General features: G+C 58.0%; 1 protein-coding gene and 1 long non-coding RNA gene across 2 annotated transcripts; one reads left to right on the forward strand and one right to left on the reverse strand.

Annotated features, from left to right (window-relative positions):
• Window positions 1–1,388: 1,388 nt before the first annotated feature.
• ZBP1 (Z-DNA binding protein 1) lies at window positions 1,389–10,629 on the reverse strand. The gene is made up of 8 exons (XM_090285338.1): window positions 10,535–10,629; window positions 8,394–8,615; window positions 7,721–7,786; window positions 7,109–7,282; window positions 5,751–5,918; window positions 4,147–4,365; window positions 2,976–3,227; window positions 1,389–1,902 (listed from the first exon to the last, which is right to left on the reverse strand). The coding sequence occupies exons 1-8, from the start codon at window positions 10,566–10,568 to the stop codon at window positions 1,757–1,759; spliced, it is 1,281 nt and encodes a 426-aa protein (XP_090141464.1). The 5' UTR covers window positions 10,569–10,629; the 3' UTR covers window positions 1,389–1,756.
• Window positions 10,630–10,651: 22 nt separating this feature from the next.
• LOC150003749 (uncharacterized) lies at window positions 10,652–11,870 on the forward strand. The gene is made up of 2 exons (XR_016512682.1): window positions 10,652–10,904; window positions 11,466–11,870. It is a non-coding gene; the product is annotated as an uncharacterized LOC150003749 (long non-coding RNA).
• Window positions 11,871–14,503: the final 2,633 nt, after the last annotated feature.

Raw genomic sequence — 14,503 nt, forward strand, 5'->3', positions numbered from 1 at the left:
CAAGTGAGTCACAAAACGCCGGGCCAGGTGGCGGGAGCCAGGCCGGTTGTCGGGTCCCTAACAGCTTCTTCAGCAACATGGTCAAGAGCACTGGCGTAGAAGCCCCGGGACCTGGGTTCAAGGCCTGTCTTTGTCCTTCAGGCAATTGCCTCACCTCCCGAGCCTCAGTTTACCTCTCCGGGCACCGGGCTCCCTGAGGGTCAGCTGCCCCTGCACCTCTAGCTGAGCTGCTCGGGGAACCCTTGTTTCCCAGCGCTGCTTGCGGGAGGAGCGAGCACAGAACACGAATGCTGGCCCTGCCGGTCCCGCGTCCCACCCGGTCAGGAGGTGGGATCTGGTGCCTTCCATCAGGCAGGAGGCGGGCGTGTGCCTCTGGGTGGCGGGTTTATGTTCAGGGCTAGGAAAATCTGGGTGACAATCGAGAAGGCTCAGCCCCGACCCTGGGCTCACTTATCACCGTAGCAAGTCCTTTAGCCTCCCCTGGCCCCACTACGCTCCTCTGCTTACGGGGCCGGTGAGGGGAAAGGAGGCTGAGAACCTACTGGCCGCTCGGTAGGTCTTTGTGAGCCTAAGCCCCGCCGAAATCAGGGGGGGACCTGGATGTGCTACAGCAAATGACTCTTGTCACCACGACCAACCGAAGATGACAAATCCTGCGGTGGGTCAGAGGATCCTTTGTCCCCAGTCGGGGTGTAAGGTCTGGAACCTCAGCAACCTCTTGGGCGCCACTAGAGCAGAGCTCCCCAGGGTTGGCAGGTCCCCATGTGGCGTCTGAGAAGCCTGAGTCTGTGGGAGGCCGGCCCGGGACGTGGAGGGACACCTTGTCTGCGTGGCTGAAAGAGGCCTTACCTGTGGTCTCTTTGTTTACAACACACAGACAGACACACACCGTTTTTAGAAGGAAAAATTTCAACAGATCTGCAATGTGTCCATCCACACTTCTTAATAAGTTCATAAATATATATTTTAAAATCTCACTTTCATTTTCCACTGGAAATATCATGCCCACGTCCACCCCGCCTCCATTCCAGGCGAGCTCAGCTGCTTTATTGAGTTTCTGCACGGCAGCAGACTTCGGGGTCCTCGCCCTCCTCTGTTCTGCTCCCCAGGGACGTCCCCAGGGAGGCCTGGCCCACCACAGAGGGAAGGCAAGGCCGGAAGCAAGGAGCCGGCTGATTCCAGGCTCCTCTACCTGGTGGCTTGTTTGCAAACTGACACCCTATGCCAGAGTCATCGGGGGCCACCAGGTCACTGTGGTGGCTGAGAGAACTGCCCCGGGAGGCCGGGGAAGTCCAGCCCATGGGACAAGTTTCCCCCACCAACCCCCCCCCCCACATCACCTCCTGGTGAATCCAGGGCCTGCCCGCCCCACCCCCCGCCCCCCGAAAACGTGTGCAGGCGGCACTGCGCTTGTTTGGTCAGGGTCAAGTCCAGCTGCCAGGCGCACGCGGCCTGGCTCTTGTTTCCCGCTCTGGCCACGGTGGAAGGTGGTCCGGAAGGGCACAGGAGGGCTGCCAGAGCACCCCGCCCAGCAGCCCACCTCCTCTCAGCACCCCGAGGGCCGCTGCAGACCCAGCCTTGGCCCAGCCCACGTGCTGACTCACTGTGGCCACAGGTCAGGAGGTAAGAAGGTCAACAGTGGCGTTTATGTGGGGCGACTGGGCGTACAGGGCCAGGGCTCGTGGGCAGTGTGTCCACCCGCAGGTTCTCTGTCCTGACCCCACCTCCCTCAGGACCCCGTGCTGCATCGGTGTTCTCAGGGGCCGTCTTCTGTGGCTTCTGGATCCCTGCTTTTAAGAGTCATAGCTTCCAGGTGGGCGGTGACCAGGGCCGTGTTGGGGTCCGCATGACCTCCGGCAGGAGGGAATTCGCCTCGGGGCTCCGGGGCTCCGGATTGAGGAGCTGGGGAAGAGAGAGTGCCGGGGAAATGCATGAGCGTCCTCCCCTCCAACGACCAAGGTGATTGGTCCCCCGGGGACCCAGGCCGCTGCCGCCCACGCAGGCCCGCCCCCCCGTCCTTTCTCACCGGGACCATCACAGTAGCCCCCTGCTCCTCTGTGCCCCGCCCCCTTCCCGCTGTGTCCTGTCCCCAAACTGCCTTCACGGAGACTCTGAAATTGAGCACCATAGTGCGCTCCCCCCACCTAAACCCCCTGGAACTCCCCAGCTCACCTCAAATGAAATCTAGACCTTTCCTCAGGGCTTCCTGGCTCCGAGAGAGCCCGCCCCGGTCATCATTCTCTCCCTCCTGATTGGGAGGAGGTTACCCTGTTCCCACCTCAGGGCCTTTGCACATGCTGTTCCCTCTGCCTGCCATGCGGTCCCCAGACCTTTGCTTGGCTGGCTCAGGCACCCCCTCCTCCCAGAGTCCTCTCCACTGCCTGGCGAGGACAGGTCCTCCCGTCGTGACACTGCCCGCTGTCCCCAGGCTTTATTGCTTTGTACGGCGCTGGTGTTTCCTGCGAAGGCCTGATTGCTTTATGAGTTGTCTCCACCCTCCGGGACTGTGACCCGCAGGAGCGGGAAACAGTTATTTGTCTGGGTCATGACTGTCTCTCAGGGCGAGTGCGGCTAGAATCGGCAAGGGCACAAATGACCCGCTCCTCCCTGACTAATATGTGAGACATGGAGGGAGGTGGCTGTGTGACTGAGGGCGATGGGTGAGAAGAGGGGAGGGCTGTCATGTTCTGGAAGGTTCCGAGGAGGGGCAGTGGCCCAGGCGTGTGGCCTGAGCAGGCTATTTTTATCATCTTTGTTTTACAGGTGGAGAAACAGGCTCAGTGCTGGGGGAGGAGTTAGGCCCCGGGCTAGAAAGATCTGCCCTCTGCCCTCTGACACCCTCTTCGCTATGATGCTGCACTGCACCCCAGACTCTGGGAAGTGGGGGGCTCGTGCCTGACTGCTGAATAAGTAAATGAATGAGAGAGAGACAGAGAGAGAGAACTTTCAGAGGCCCCCCCATGCCCCGGGCTCACCTGCGTCCTCTGTGGGCTCCCCAGCCGGCTCCCCAGGGTCTCCGCTGCTGTCCTCAGGCCCCGCCCCTTCTCCTGGGCCAGCGGCCCCCTGGCCCACGTGCAGTCTGTTGCAGTTCCCGATGATGGCATCTTCCAGGAAGCAGGACTTGATGTGGACTCTCTGGGTCACATTCCCGCCCCCCTCGGGCTGAGATCCTGGTGTGGGCAGTAGAATTTCAAACGAAGCTCCCAGGTCATCGGTGGTGACAGAGACTGTGGGTCGGAGGAAGAAGATGGTGGGCGGGGTGTGAGCAGCTTGGTAGGGCCTGGAGCCAGACCCCCAGCCTGGCTTTCAAGTCCCCCAGGCTGTCTGCGGCCCCTGCTTCCCAAGGCGCCTCTGCACACCTGCCGCCACCCACCCGGGGCTGCAGGCCCTCTGTTTCCCCGCCTCCACCCCCAGGTCAGCCAGCCAGGGACTCACCCCTCCTCTGCCTCCTGCCCCTCCTCCCCTGCTGCGGGCTGTCCAGCAGCTCTAGAACAGTGTCCCCTACGTTGATTAAAATCTGCTTGAGACGCAGCCCTGTCCCCAGCCCAGTCCCCAGCCCCTGTTGTCCTGCTCCTGCCTGTCCCACCCAAACTCGGAACAGACTTGTCCATGCTCCGTGTCACCTCCCCCCACTCCCCACGCTCCTTCTGACCCCTCCGGTCACCACGGACCCCTCGTTCTGGAGCCCACAGAGCTCTCCCAACCTCGTGGCCTCCCCTCTTCTGGAAACTGCGTCCCGGCTTTCCCCTCCCGCTCAGGCCCCGCTGCTGGCCCTCTCCGCCAGCCGGCTTCCGGATTAACAGCCTGGGCCCTGTGGTCACCAGGTACCGAGGTGGCTCCTGTGCTCACCCTCCGTAGGTGCCCGTCCCGTTGGCCACCTCCTCTGACTCCGCTCAGGCTGGCCGGCCTCTGACACTGCGCCCATGGTACAGGCGAAAACCCTGCAGTTCCCGGGGGCGCGGTAGGGCTGGGAGCCCCAGCGCCCTCTCTAAAAGCCCCACCGATTCCGCTCTGTGGTACAGCCTCCTGGTGGATGGGAAGGAATTTCCCATCATGCCTCTCTGCCTGCTGATGCTAGCTGAGGTTCCAGCCCACGAGGAGCCAGATGGGGCAGGAGGGGGCGGGATGGCTGTGCGAGCCCGTTACCTGGGGGGCTCACGGAGAGGCTGCTGACCCGGGGACGATGGTCGGGGCCCGCGGCCGGGGCAGCGGGAAGGCTCATCTGGTTGCTGTGCCCCAGCTGCACCCGTTTGAGCACAGACTTCTCTAAGCAGATGTTCTGCGGCCCCCAGGATCCAGCCAGGGGATCCTGAGCTGAGGGGTCAGCTGGCGGCGGTGGAGGGAAGCAGAGGGGAGCCGTGGAGCCTGACAGGAAACACAGAAATGAGACCTCTGACCTCTAACCCCTGACCTTCTCTACACACACAAAATCCTGGCTGGACAGAGGAGACAGGCCTCAGGGCTTTTCCCAGACACCATCGGACAGGGGGCCCAGCAGCACTGTCTGCACAGGGTTCCGCGGGGTTATATCCAGGTGCCCAGGTGTCACTGGGGCACAGAAACTCAAACCGTGAGCACATCCTCTGCTTGCTCAGCATTCCCAGTGCCCTGAGCACATCAGGAGCGGGTCCCCTGGGGTGTTAACAAGGGCTCAGAGCCTCCGACTCTTTTATTTTCTCAGGATTATTTTTTAAGAGATTTTATTTATTCATTTTTAGAGAGGGGGGAAGGTGGAAGGAAAGGGAGAGAAACATCAACGTGTGGCTGCCTCCCATGTGCCCCCAACCGGGGACCTGGCCCGCAACCCAGGCCTGTGCCCTGACTGGGGATTGAACTGCCGACCCTTTGGTTCACAGGCTGGTGCTCAATCCACTGAGCCACCGCACCCGGGGCGTCAGTATTATCTTTCGGGTGACCTTCCTGGCTTCCCACACCAGGCAATGCCACGCAAATTTACTTTAAAGTGAATCTCAGTAGAATGAAAGGGACCCCTTTAACCACATTACATCAGTAATCGGACGTGGGCAGACTGGGACCAGGCGGGGAAGCCGGAGGACCAAAGTCGGGCAGACATAGATGTAGGTGCTGGAACCAAGGTCCTCAAGTCCCAGCTGAGAAAGCGGAGGCCCGGAGAGGAGATGGGTTCTCTGAGGTCACAGGGAGTGTTCCCACTTGGGGCTGGTACGCTCACTGGTCTCCACTGGCTGGATTGAGGGGTGGCCCGGTGCCCTCTCACCGCAGTACCTGGCAGGGCCATGTGTTATCAAAACTAGGATGCCTCTGCCCTGGCCGGGCGGCTCAGTCGGTGGGAGCATCGTCCCATACACCAAATGGTTGCAGGTTCGATTCCTGCACATGCAGGAGGCAACCAACTGATGTCTCTCTCTCTCTCTCAAATCAATAAACCTATCTTTGGGTAAAAATTTAAAAAAAATAGGATGCCGTTGGTGAGATGCATTCCAATTTCTGAGATGTTATAAAATGTGGGAAAAAAACAGTGTGTTTCAGAATAAACAGAACACTGCAATGACCCCCTGTGACGTTCTACTGAAGGAGAGTGAACCAGATCACTTCTCATGAGAAAATATCACGTCTCGTTGAAAATGAGGTAAAAGGTAACGGAATGAAGGGAAATCAGGAGGCCACGAAGGCAGACCGTGGCCATCTGAAAGCCGCCCTATTCCCTACACCCTCCCAGACAGCAGCCGCCCCCAGAGGTGCCTTCTCCCAGTGTCCCTGGACGGACTCACTGTTGTCCCCAGGGGGCATTTGTCTCACTATGGTGTTCCCGTGCCCGATCTGGATGGCCTCGGAGTTCTCGATGGAAATGTGGCTGTTCGGTCCTTTCTGACAGATCATGTTGATTGGATTTTGCTGGTAAATGATGGCGGGGGCCTGATGTCTTTTCCTAGAATCTTCTGCAAAATAAAACTTGACTCAACCCTTTGCCCCTCTCAAGGGGCAGGGGTTCCCAATGCCAGCTTGCAGCACCGAAGTCTCCTGGAAAGCTTGGAGACACGGGTTTCCAGGTACCCGCCCGGGGGTGCTCAGTCTGTGGGCTCCAGGTGGGCCCCAGGAACCAGCATGTTTCACAAATGCCACTGGCATCTTGGATGAGCCTTCCTTGGATATTGTCATGGAGGTCACACCCCTACCTGTGTGTCTTCTGCCACCCGGGGAGAATCAAGGGGACCTCACTGCTCACCCTGCCCTCTGCCTTCTCCCTTCGAGGCAGCAGCACGCTGACCACTGAGCTGTCCATGGGCTGTTTCTGGCCACCAGGGAAGCTGTTTGCCTCACAAGGCATTTTTAAGAATTTGAATTTGTCACCAGGGTTTAAAACCCAGCTATTATCATTCTTAGGATGCTGAGCGCCCCTTGGGGGTCTCAGTGAGTGAGGGCGTCTGCCCCATGTGGGCCAAGTGGGCACCTGCCCCGGGGCTTCACCCACTGCCCACACGGGGCCACATTCCACCTTCGTGGACCCCTTCCTTCATTATTAAAATATTTAAAGTACATGCCATGACTGCCATGGGATAAAGACATATAATCCAGGCAAGAATCATTATTGGCTACTCATTATTATTACTATGTCCGTTTTCTCCTTCTGATTTTAAGAGGAGTTAGAACATTTCTCAGACCTGTAAAAGGACTATGGGCTCCAGGCCGTGCCTGCTGCGCCTAATGGATAAGTGGCCCTGGGACTCCACCCTCCGGCTCTCTGAGCCCAGCCAGTCTCTTCCAGCAACTTCATGACTCCAAGTTGGGCAAAGCGCTTGCAGAAAACTGTTAGCAAGGTCAGGCTGAGCCCTGCTCCCTGGGCTGATGCAGGCAGGAGTGGGCCACCCCCTCCTAGCCCCTTGCCTTCTGCAGCTACAACCTCAGGCCATGCCTCCAGGAAGCCCTCCCTGGTTCCTCCCCCAGCCTGCTCCTCCCTCCTGGAGCCCCCTCCCTGTATGGGTCAGCAACACCACTGTAAGCTTCTGGAAGGTTGTGAAGGTGGAGCAGGCCAAGTGCTTTGCAGAGTGCCCAGCAAGGACCAAGTGTTGGGTGTTAGGGTGTCTCTTCCTCCGCTCTACCCAGATGTGGGAAGCAGGTGAGGGCCTACCTGGTTGGTAAATTGCCCATGCATTGGAATTCTGGTCCAAGTCCAGAAGGTGCCTGCTCCTCATGGCGTACAAGTCTCGGTTGACTTCTTTCGCTGTCTTCATCCCCAGGGATTGGGCAATACGCAGCGCCTTGGAGGGCCCATTGGCTTCCAGAAACCTGTAGATCTGCTCCTCTGGGAGGCAGGATGGCGGGTGGTTAAGGAGGACCCCCGGCCCCCTCCCTGAGTTTGAATCTGCTCCACTGCTTCCTAGCTGCGTGACCCCAGGCAGACCAGCCCCTCTGTGTCTGGCCCCCTCATGTGTAAAATGTGCAGAATCCTGACGCCCACGGGCACTGTCCTGAGGACCAGGGACAGACAACGGGCGCTCCAAGCGGTAGCTGGCCCACGTAGGCTCACAGTGAGTGCCAGCTATCGATCAGAGAAATCAACTCCCAGGCAGTTAGTTTCTTCCCCTGCGGAACTGACTGTTGCCTCTGATCATTTTGTGGGAGCGTCACTGGGTGGGCCGTGCCCCTGAACCCTCGTAACATCTCAAATAGTCAAGGAACGTCTGGGGGTCAGAGGAAATGGGCCCCATGTCCCAGGACCCAAACGGAAATGGGCGCTTACGCTGTTTGCTGAGCTGACAGCCAGGTCTCTGTGGAACTGCAATGGTGTCTTGTTTGGGCCTCTTTGCTGGAGAAAGAAAGATGTGTCAAGGGGTGGGGCAGCCAGAGAGGGGCGGGGGACTCCCCTAGATGCAGATGGGCTGCTGGCGTTCCAAACTCTGATTCCAGAGGTCAACAGACTTGGCTTCGCATCCTGCCCCACCTCTTCCCAGCTGTGTGCTCCCCGGCTACCTCCCTTCTCTGGGGAAGGGGGTCGAATACTGCCCCCTGCCACCGAGGTGAACCCTGGGCCCGCACTGGCCTGGGGTGAGCACTTGACCGACGCCAGCTCTTTGGGTCTGTGGGCTATAGAACCAGCAGAGAGGAGCCAGGGTGATGTTAAACCCCTTCGTTAAGATGATTGTCACTGTTATTATCGTCATTTTCCCTTCCTGTTATTATTATTATAGTTTCCTGAGCACCTACTATGTGCAGGCACTAGGCTGAACCCTTTGCATCTAATCTTGCAACTCTGTGAGGCAGCCCTACAGTTATTAAGGCCACTGGCCAGAAAAGGTAGTCAAGGCACAGTGAGGGGACATTCCACAGCTCCGAGGGGCAGAGCCTGTACTTCAACCGAGGCCCAAACCCAGCTGGTGCTGCCCGCGCCCCCCGCCCCCAGGATGGTAGGGTACCATTGCTGGGCAGGGCCAGCTCTCTGGAAGGCAGTTCTCCAGTCCCACGCTTGCCCAGCTGCCACGTGGCGGGGCCATCACGGACCACTTTCGACTCTTTCTCCATCCGGTAGAGAGCTTGGTTGAGTGTCTTCTTGAGCACTTGGCACTTCTTCACCAGCTGAGCGGTCTTCACTGGGGAGCCAGCCTCCCTCAGCACCTGGAGGATGCTCTGCTCAAGGTCTGGGAGAGGGCAGGGGGAGAGCTGAGCGCCTGGGCGGGAGGGGAGGCCCCAGGAGACATCTGCCAGCAACACCTCTGTTTAGTGGGGGGCACATGGACTGGTCAGATATGACCTTGGCAGGACATCCCTGCGGCCGGAGGAGGCCCCCAGGCCTTTGTGTGTGCTCTGCCTGCTGTGAGTGGCTGGAGAGCAGGTGGACACTTGGCTCTCAGGTGTCCTCAAGGCAGAGGGGCGTGGAGGGGGCAGGATGGGGAGTGGGGTTGAGTCCCGCCCCACCCTGCTCCCCTTCTTCCCCACTCCCAGGAGGCGAGCCGCTCTGTTCCTAGACCCCAGCCTCCTCCTGGGTTCACCATCCCTGTCCGTGGGGGGCCTTTCCTCCAGGCCAGAGACCTAACAGGCACCCAGAAACATCTCTCCCTGGTGCCCATGCACTGAGCCCTGGAAAGACCGTGCCTGGCTCTCCCAAATCCCCTCTGCCCTTCTCTGCTTCCAGCTCCTCCTGGGCAGGAGCCCACTCACCCAGCCGGCGGCTCTGCAGGCAGTGCCAGGGCAGCGTGGGGCGGACGCGCACCCCAGCACGTGCGGAGCTGCTGAGAGTCGCTGTGGATGTGGACGGCAGCCCAGCCGTCACCAGGAAGTGTCGGCCCGGAGAGCCCCAAGGGAAATGCAAAGCTGGGCCCCCCTTGGGGAGTCTGGTCCACTTCCAGGCGGTGGCAGTACTAGTGGGGGAAGGGTCAGCCCAGTTCCGGAGTCTACAGCCGGGGGTTGCAGCTTGCCTTTGCCCTTACCGGGCAGGTGAAGTGTGATTAGAATACCTGGGGGTGTCCACCTCTCCTCCCACCCAAGGCGGTCCCAAACAGTCATCAGTCCCTGGAAATCCTCGTCCAATCAACAGCACCCTTGGCTTTGCCTTGTCTTGAAAAGAGATTTGATTCCTGAAAAGCCTGGCCCTGGGTGAGCCTCCTCCACCCCAATGTTTCCCTCCACCATCCACCTCCCCGACCACAGAGGAGCCTTGAGGTTGGAAGTGTGGAAATATGCCTTAGGGAAGGGAGAAGCAAGGCTGGCCTGGGGGCTGAGTCCCCCGGAAAATGGGAAGTTGTGAAATGGAGCACGTGTAAGTGATCAGGAAGACCCACCAAGGAAGAAGTCAAGTCTGGTTACCAAGTGCCTTTGGCCGGGGCCTGCCTGTCCCCCTTGAGGAAGTATAACAGGGACCTGGAAACAAGCCAGCCCCAGGCCACACCCTCTGTCCCTCCTTTTTGTTCTCTGAGGGTTAGTTTCCTGGGTGTGAGCCCCAGCTCTCCACCCCCCCCCCCAGCTGTGTGATCACTCTGTGCCTCTGTTTCTCCATCTGTGAAGGGAGGGCCACAGCAGCTACTTCAAAGATCTCAGTGAGGATGAAATGAGCTAACGATAACAGCAACAATGACAAAAAACAAGACAAAGCAAAAACCCCAAACCCCACCGCAGCCCACAGCTCCTGGGAGGACCCGGGGGCGCTGGGAGGTGACCCAGGAGAGCAGTGTCGTCAGACAGAAGAATGCAACAGGGGAAATGCAGGTTTTTGTCTGTTTGTTTGTTTTCTCAAAGCAACGGGGGCTGTTCCTCAAAAGAAGTGTGAAGCCTGACCCTCAGCCCTGTGTCCACCGGGTGCCCTGAGCCATCCCGCCTCTCAGGCCGCGGTGACCTCATGTGTGAAATGGAAACATCACTGTCCTCACCGCTGAGCTTACTGTGAAATTCGTGGCCCAGGTGTTGCCAGGCGCCCTGGGCAGGGCCGGCCTCCTGGGCCAGCCTGTGCTCACCTCCCCTTCCTGGGTGCTGCGCGCGTCATCTGTCATCTGGGCGAAGCAAAGGAATGCCAGTCCCCTCCGCGCCCCGAGACTCCCACTGTTCCCTGGAAGGAAGAAAGTACCTGTCTCTCCGGGATGCGCGGGTGCCTCCGCCATGCTGCCAGCAGGTGCTGGCGGCCCCAGGAGATTTGGGGGTGCGGTGGCCGGCTCCTGCGCTGTGGCGCAGGAGACGGTGGGCGGGGTCGAGGCTGGGGGTCCCTGTGTGGCTGAGCCTAGGGCTTCTGGCAGCCGTCACAGGAGACCAGCTCCACAGGCAGGTGTCAGCTCTTCGCGCCCGGGAACAGAGAGGCGCGACCAGCCCAGACTGCTCAGCCTGGCGGAGGAAATGAAAATGAAACTGCGGTGTGTGGCTTCAGGAAGAGACAAAATTGAAAGCAAAATTGATGAGCAAGAGGTAGTGGGGGCCTCTGATGAGACACTGGTGAGGGAGAGGTGAGTAAGGCCAGACCAGAACCCCCTGAGGCTGGGGCTTCCCCCAACACCCAGGTGCCCACCGAGACCCACCCTGCTACCGCCACAACAGAGCCTAAGACATCTGGGTGGGCGGATGGGTGCCCACAACTGTGTGCAGTTCAACATGACAACTCTCTTTAATGAGCACCTACTATGTGCTTTCAAATCTCATGTGTCCCCCACACTCACCTACTGGGTGGGGACTAGTACTGGCCTCTTTTCTCAGGGGGGAGCTAAGGTTCAGGGGAGTGAGGTCACTTGTCCCAGGCCACAGAAATGCTTGAGCTCCTCCCCACACATTTACTGGCTCTGTGACCTTGGGCCTGCTAGTTAACTTCTCTGGGCCCCTATTTCCTCATCTGGCCATAAAAGCTGAGACCTTGGGTGGCTGGTGACTGGGAGGACTGAGCACTCAGGGCCTCCAGCGTCATTACAGTGACAAGCACAGTTGGGGACCCACATGTTTCAGGGGGCGAAAGAAACCCCCCGGCACTTTCAAAAGGGATCCCCAAGCAGCTCAGAGCCATTGCTCTCTTTCAGGTAACAGACGGGAGATCCAGGCCTGCAGAAATGAAGGGCTTCCTTTGTGTGAGGCCGCAGAGAAAATCCAGAACTCCCGGACGTCTCTGGGTCCAGGCCCCAGCCACAGAGGCCCCGGCGGGCTAGCAGATGTCCCTGCTCCCTCGGAGGACACTAGCCAGCAGCATTTCTGCAAAGGAGGTGGGGGTGGGGGACTAAGCCCAGCCATCACCTCAAGGGAAAGGGGCCCTGGAGGCCGATGAGGCAGCTGCCTTTGCAGAGCAAGCAGGAAACGTCCTGAGGCCCCCTCCACATCTGGGTCAATGAAATCTGAATCTTTGGGGTGGGGCCAGGCATCCCAGGTGATGTCACCTGCAAGTTGCGGTGCTGGGAAGTTGGACCATTCAATAAAACCAGGAAACCACAGTGATGCTTTTGCTCCTCTTTTACGTAAACCGAAGAAACGTGTATCTATACGAACGAAGGATATCAACTTTGCTTTATTTTTTAAAAGAGTTTATTTATTTATTTTTAGAGGGAAGGGCAGGGAGGGAGAAAAAGAGGGAGAGAAACATCAATGTGGGGTTGTCTCTCAAGCACCCCTAACTGGGGACCTGGTTCGCAACCCAGGCATGTGCCCCGACTGGGAATCGAACCAGTGACTCTTTGGTTCACAGGCCAGCACTCAACCCACTGAGCCACACCAGCCAGGGGTATTATACTGATTTTAAATGTGGGGTAGTCACAAGTATTGAGGGAGAGTGGGGAAAAGGTTCTAGCTGAGCCCCCGGGGGGTGCTGTGCCAGGACTCCCCACCAGGCGGCATCTGCCCACCAACCCGGGTGCCAGCCCCTCTGCCTGGTCCTCCTATGGAGGGTATCCTCCCGATGAAGGGGGTCCTCCCACCCTTCATCTCCCCAGGGAAACCCCCGTCCATCTGGCCCGGCCCCGGCTCTCCCACGCCCACCCTGGCCTCTCCTCCTCAGGCTCCTTGGCTCCTTCCTGGAGTACTGCTCACCTCTTGACCTGGGTACCTGGCCTGGTGGGCTTGCAGGTCAGGCTGAGGGACTCAAGCTTCATCCTGAAGGTCAGGTTGGCTTCTGGAAGGACCACTTGTGTTTCAGCGGTGAAGGCTGGCACCCTCGGAGCAATGTTTCGATGGCCCCTGCCCGTCCCCAGGGTCCCATCCTGAATCCACCTCTGGCCTCTGCACGAGCTCTCTGGGGGGTCCCCAGGAACCTGCAGCAGGAACCGCTACACCAGGAAGGCCCAGTGCCCTGGGAGGTGTCACCTTCTTCTCCAGGGCATGCCCTGCTCCTCCCTAGCTGAGGGTCATGGCCTCTTGGAGCCTTGGCTTCTTTAACTATAAAACAGAGATAATGAAGAAAAAGCGTATCTATATGCTTAGTAGGTGCTCACAAGTCAGAAAACGTGCCGTGATGTTTCTGTACAATATAACCTTAGGCGCTAGGCAAAAGAAAAAAAGAGAGAGAGAGCGATATGGGTGGGGGGCACCTTCCCCGGTCTTGCACCGCATGCCTGGGATTCATGGAAGCTCTGATGGGATTCTCGTTTTTAATGATTCGGATTGTCTTTTATTTCTCATCTCAGTTTACGAGATTTTCAAGGTAATTTTGACTTCAAATTGTCTTGACCCCAAATATCAGTGGCTTATCCAATCAGACACTTCTTCCTTTCTCCTCTAACAGCCCAGAAGACAGTCCCGGTTCCGTGAGGCGCACTGTGGTGCTGAGACCCAGGCCCCTACCACCCTGTTGCTCTGCCTTCTGTGGCCTCCATTCGGAGGCTGGCCTCGTGTTCTCGGGTGGCTTCTTAAGTTCCGGCCATCACACCTGCATTCCTTCCAGCAGGCAGAAGGTAAAGGAAGAGAGGGTGTATCTCTCTTTTAAGAACACTAGCAAGTTGCCCATCCATTCCACTGACCTCCCGTTGGCCTCGTGTCTGGGCTGGGAAAAAATGGTCTTTAGTCTGAGCAGAAATGCACCCAGCTAAAACTGAGGGTTCTGTTACTAATAACATGGGACAACAGATAGCGGAGGATACCTAGCTGTCTTTGTGAGGCTCTGTTGTTCCTCTGAAGAAGGAGCGAGGCTATCTCCTCTGTGCCTTTAAGTGTGGCCACTCAGAGGGCCTGTTTATTGATCAGGTCCAAGGCCAAGTTCAAGGGCAGTTTCCATGCACTCAGAGCCCAGAGTAGAAGGCAAAAGGGGAGAGGCAGGGGGGCAGGGACGCTGGTGTTCCCTGAAATTTCTTTTTGCCTTGAAAAGCACACTCCTTTTTCATGACTCATGTTTTTCTGGAAACTATTAGAACTCTCCGCCCAAACCAGATGATAGTGACGTATTACTGATCTCGATTCTTTACATTTCTTCCTCTTTCTCTTTTTAAAAGAGAGGTATTTTTACTGCACATTGTGTTGGCGAAACCCAGTCTCCTTCCTCCCAGGCAGCCTAGATGTTATTTTCACATTTGCTCTGTGACTTCATCTCAGGAGGGAGAGCGGAAAGGTTAGAAGGCACCCAATGTGGAAGATAACATGACCTTGGCCAAGGACAAAGGTCAGAGACCCAGTGGTGGCCGGAGAGGGACAGGGATCGCACAGGGTCGCAGGAGCTATTGGAGGAGGGAATGAAACAAAGACCAAGCTGGGCGGCTGTCTCAGAGGTTCTGTCTGCTGCCTTTCAAGGCAGAGCTTGGACATCTGTATCCACGAGAGTCATGCAGAACTGGGGCTCTGGTCCTGGTACCCCTACCTTAGCTCTGTGCCTGGAGCAAGCCACCAGACTCGTTCTGAGCCTCGGTTGTGAGGTTGTTGCAAAGGTTACATGAGACCATGTCCCCGAAGGTACTAGAAGAGAACACTGAGCACGTGGCATGTGGTCCCTAAGCAGGAGCTGGTCATGATGTCATTGTAGACAGAGCAGTCCCCTTGTTCAGCTGGCCATTCACCAAATTTCTCGCTGGGGTCTGCGCGGAGAAAGGGGAGCAGGAGGAAGGCCCCTTCACTGATTCCTGGTTCTGTTTCCCAGCCTGTCTGC

This window comes from Furipterus horrens, unplaced genomic scaffold (genome assembly GCF_987537825.1).
Source record: "Furipterus horrens unplaced genomic scaffold, mFurHor1.1.pri manual_scaffold_8, whole genome shotgun sequence".
In the NCBI taxonomy this organism is placed as follows: Eukaryota; Metazoa; Chordata; class Mammalia; order Chiroptera; family Furipteridae; genus Furipterus; species Furipterus horrens.

Excerpts from the sequence above, each read along its gene's own strand:
- ZBP1 (XM_090285338.1), bottom strand. The coding sequence starts at position 10,568 with ATGGCGGAGGCACCCGCGCATCCCGGAGAGACAG. Across the intron at positions 3,228-4,146 it reads CCTCTCCGTGAGCCCCCCAG|TCTCTGTCACCACCGATGAC; the intron begins GTAACGGGCTCG and ends TCCGACCCACAG. Across the intron at positions 1,903-2,975 it reads GGAGCCCACAGAGGACGCAG|CTCCTCAATCCGGAGCCCCG; the intron begins GTGAGCCCGGGG and ends TCTCTTCCCCAG.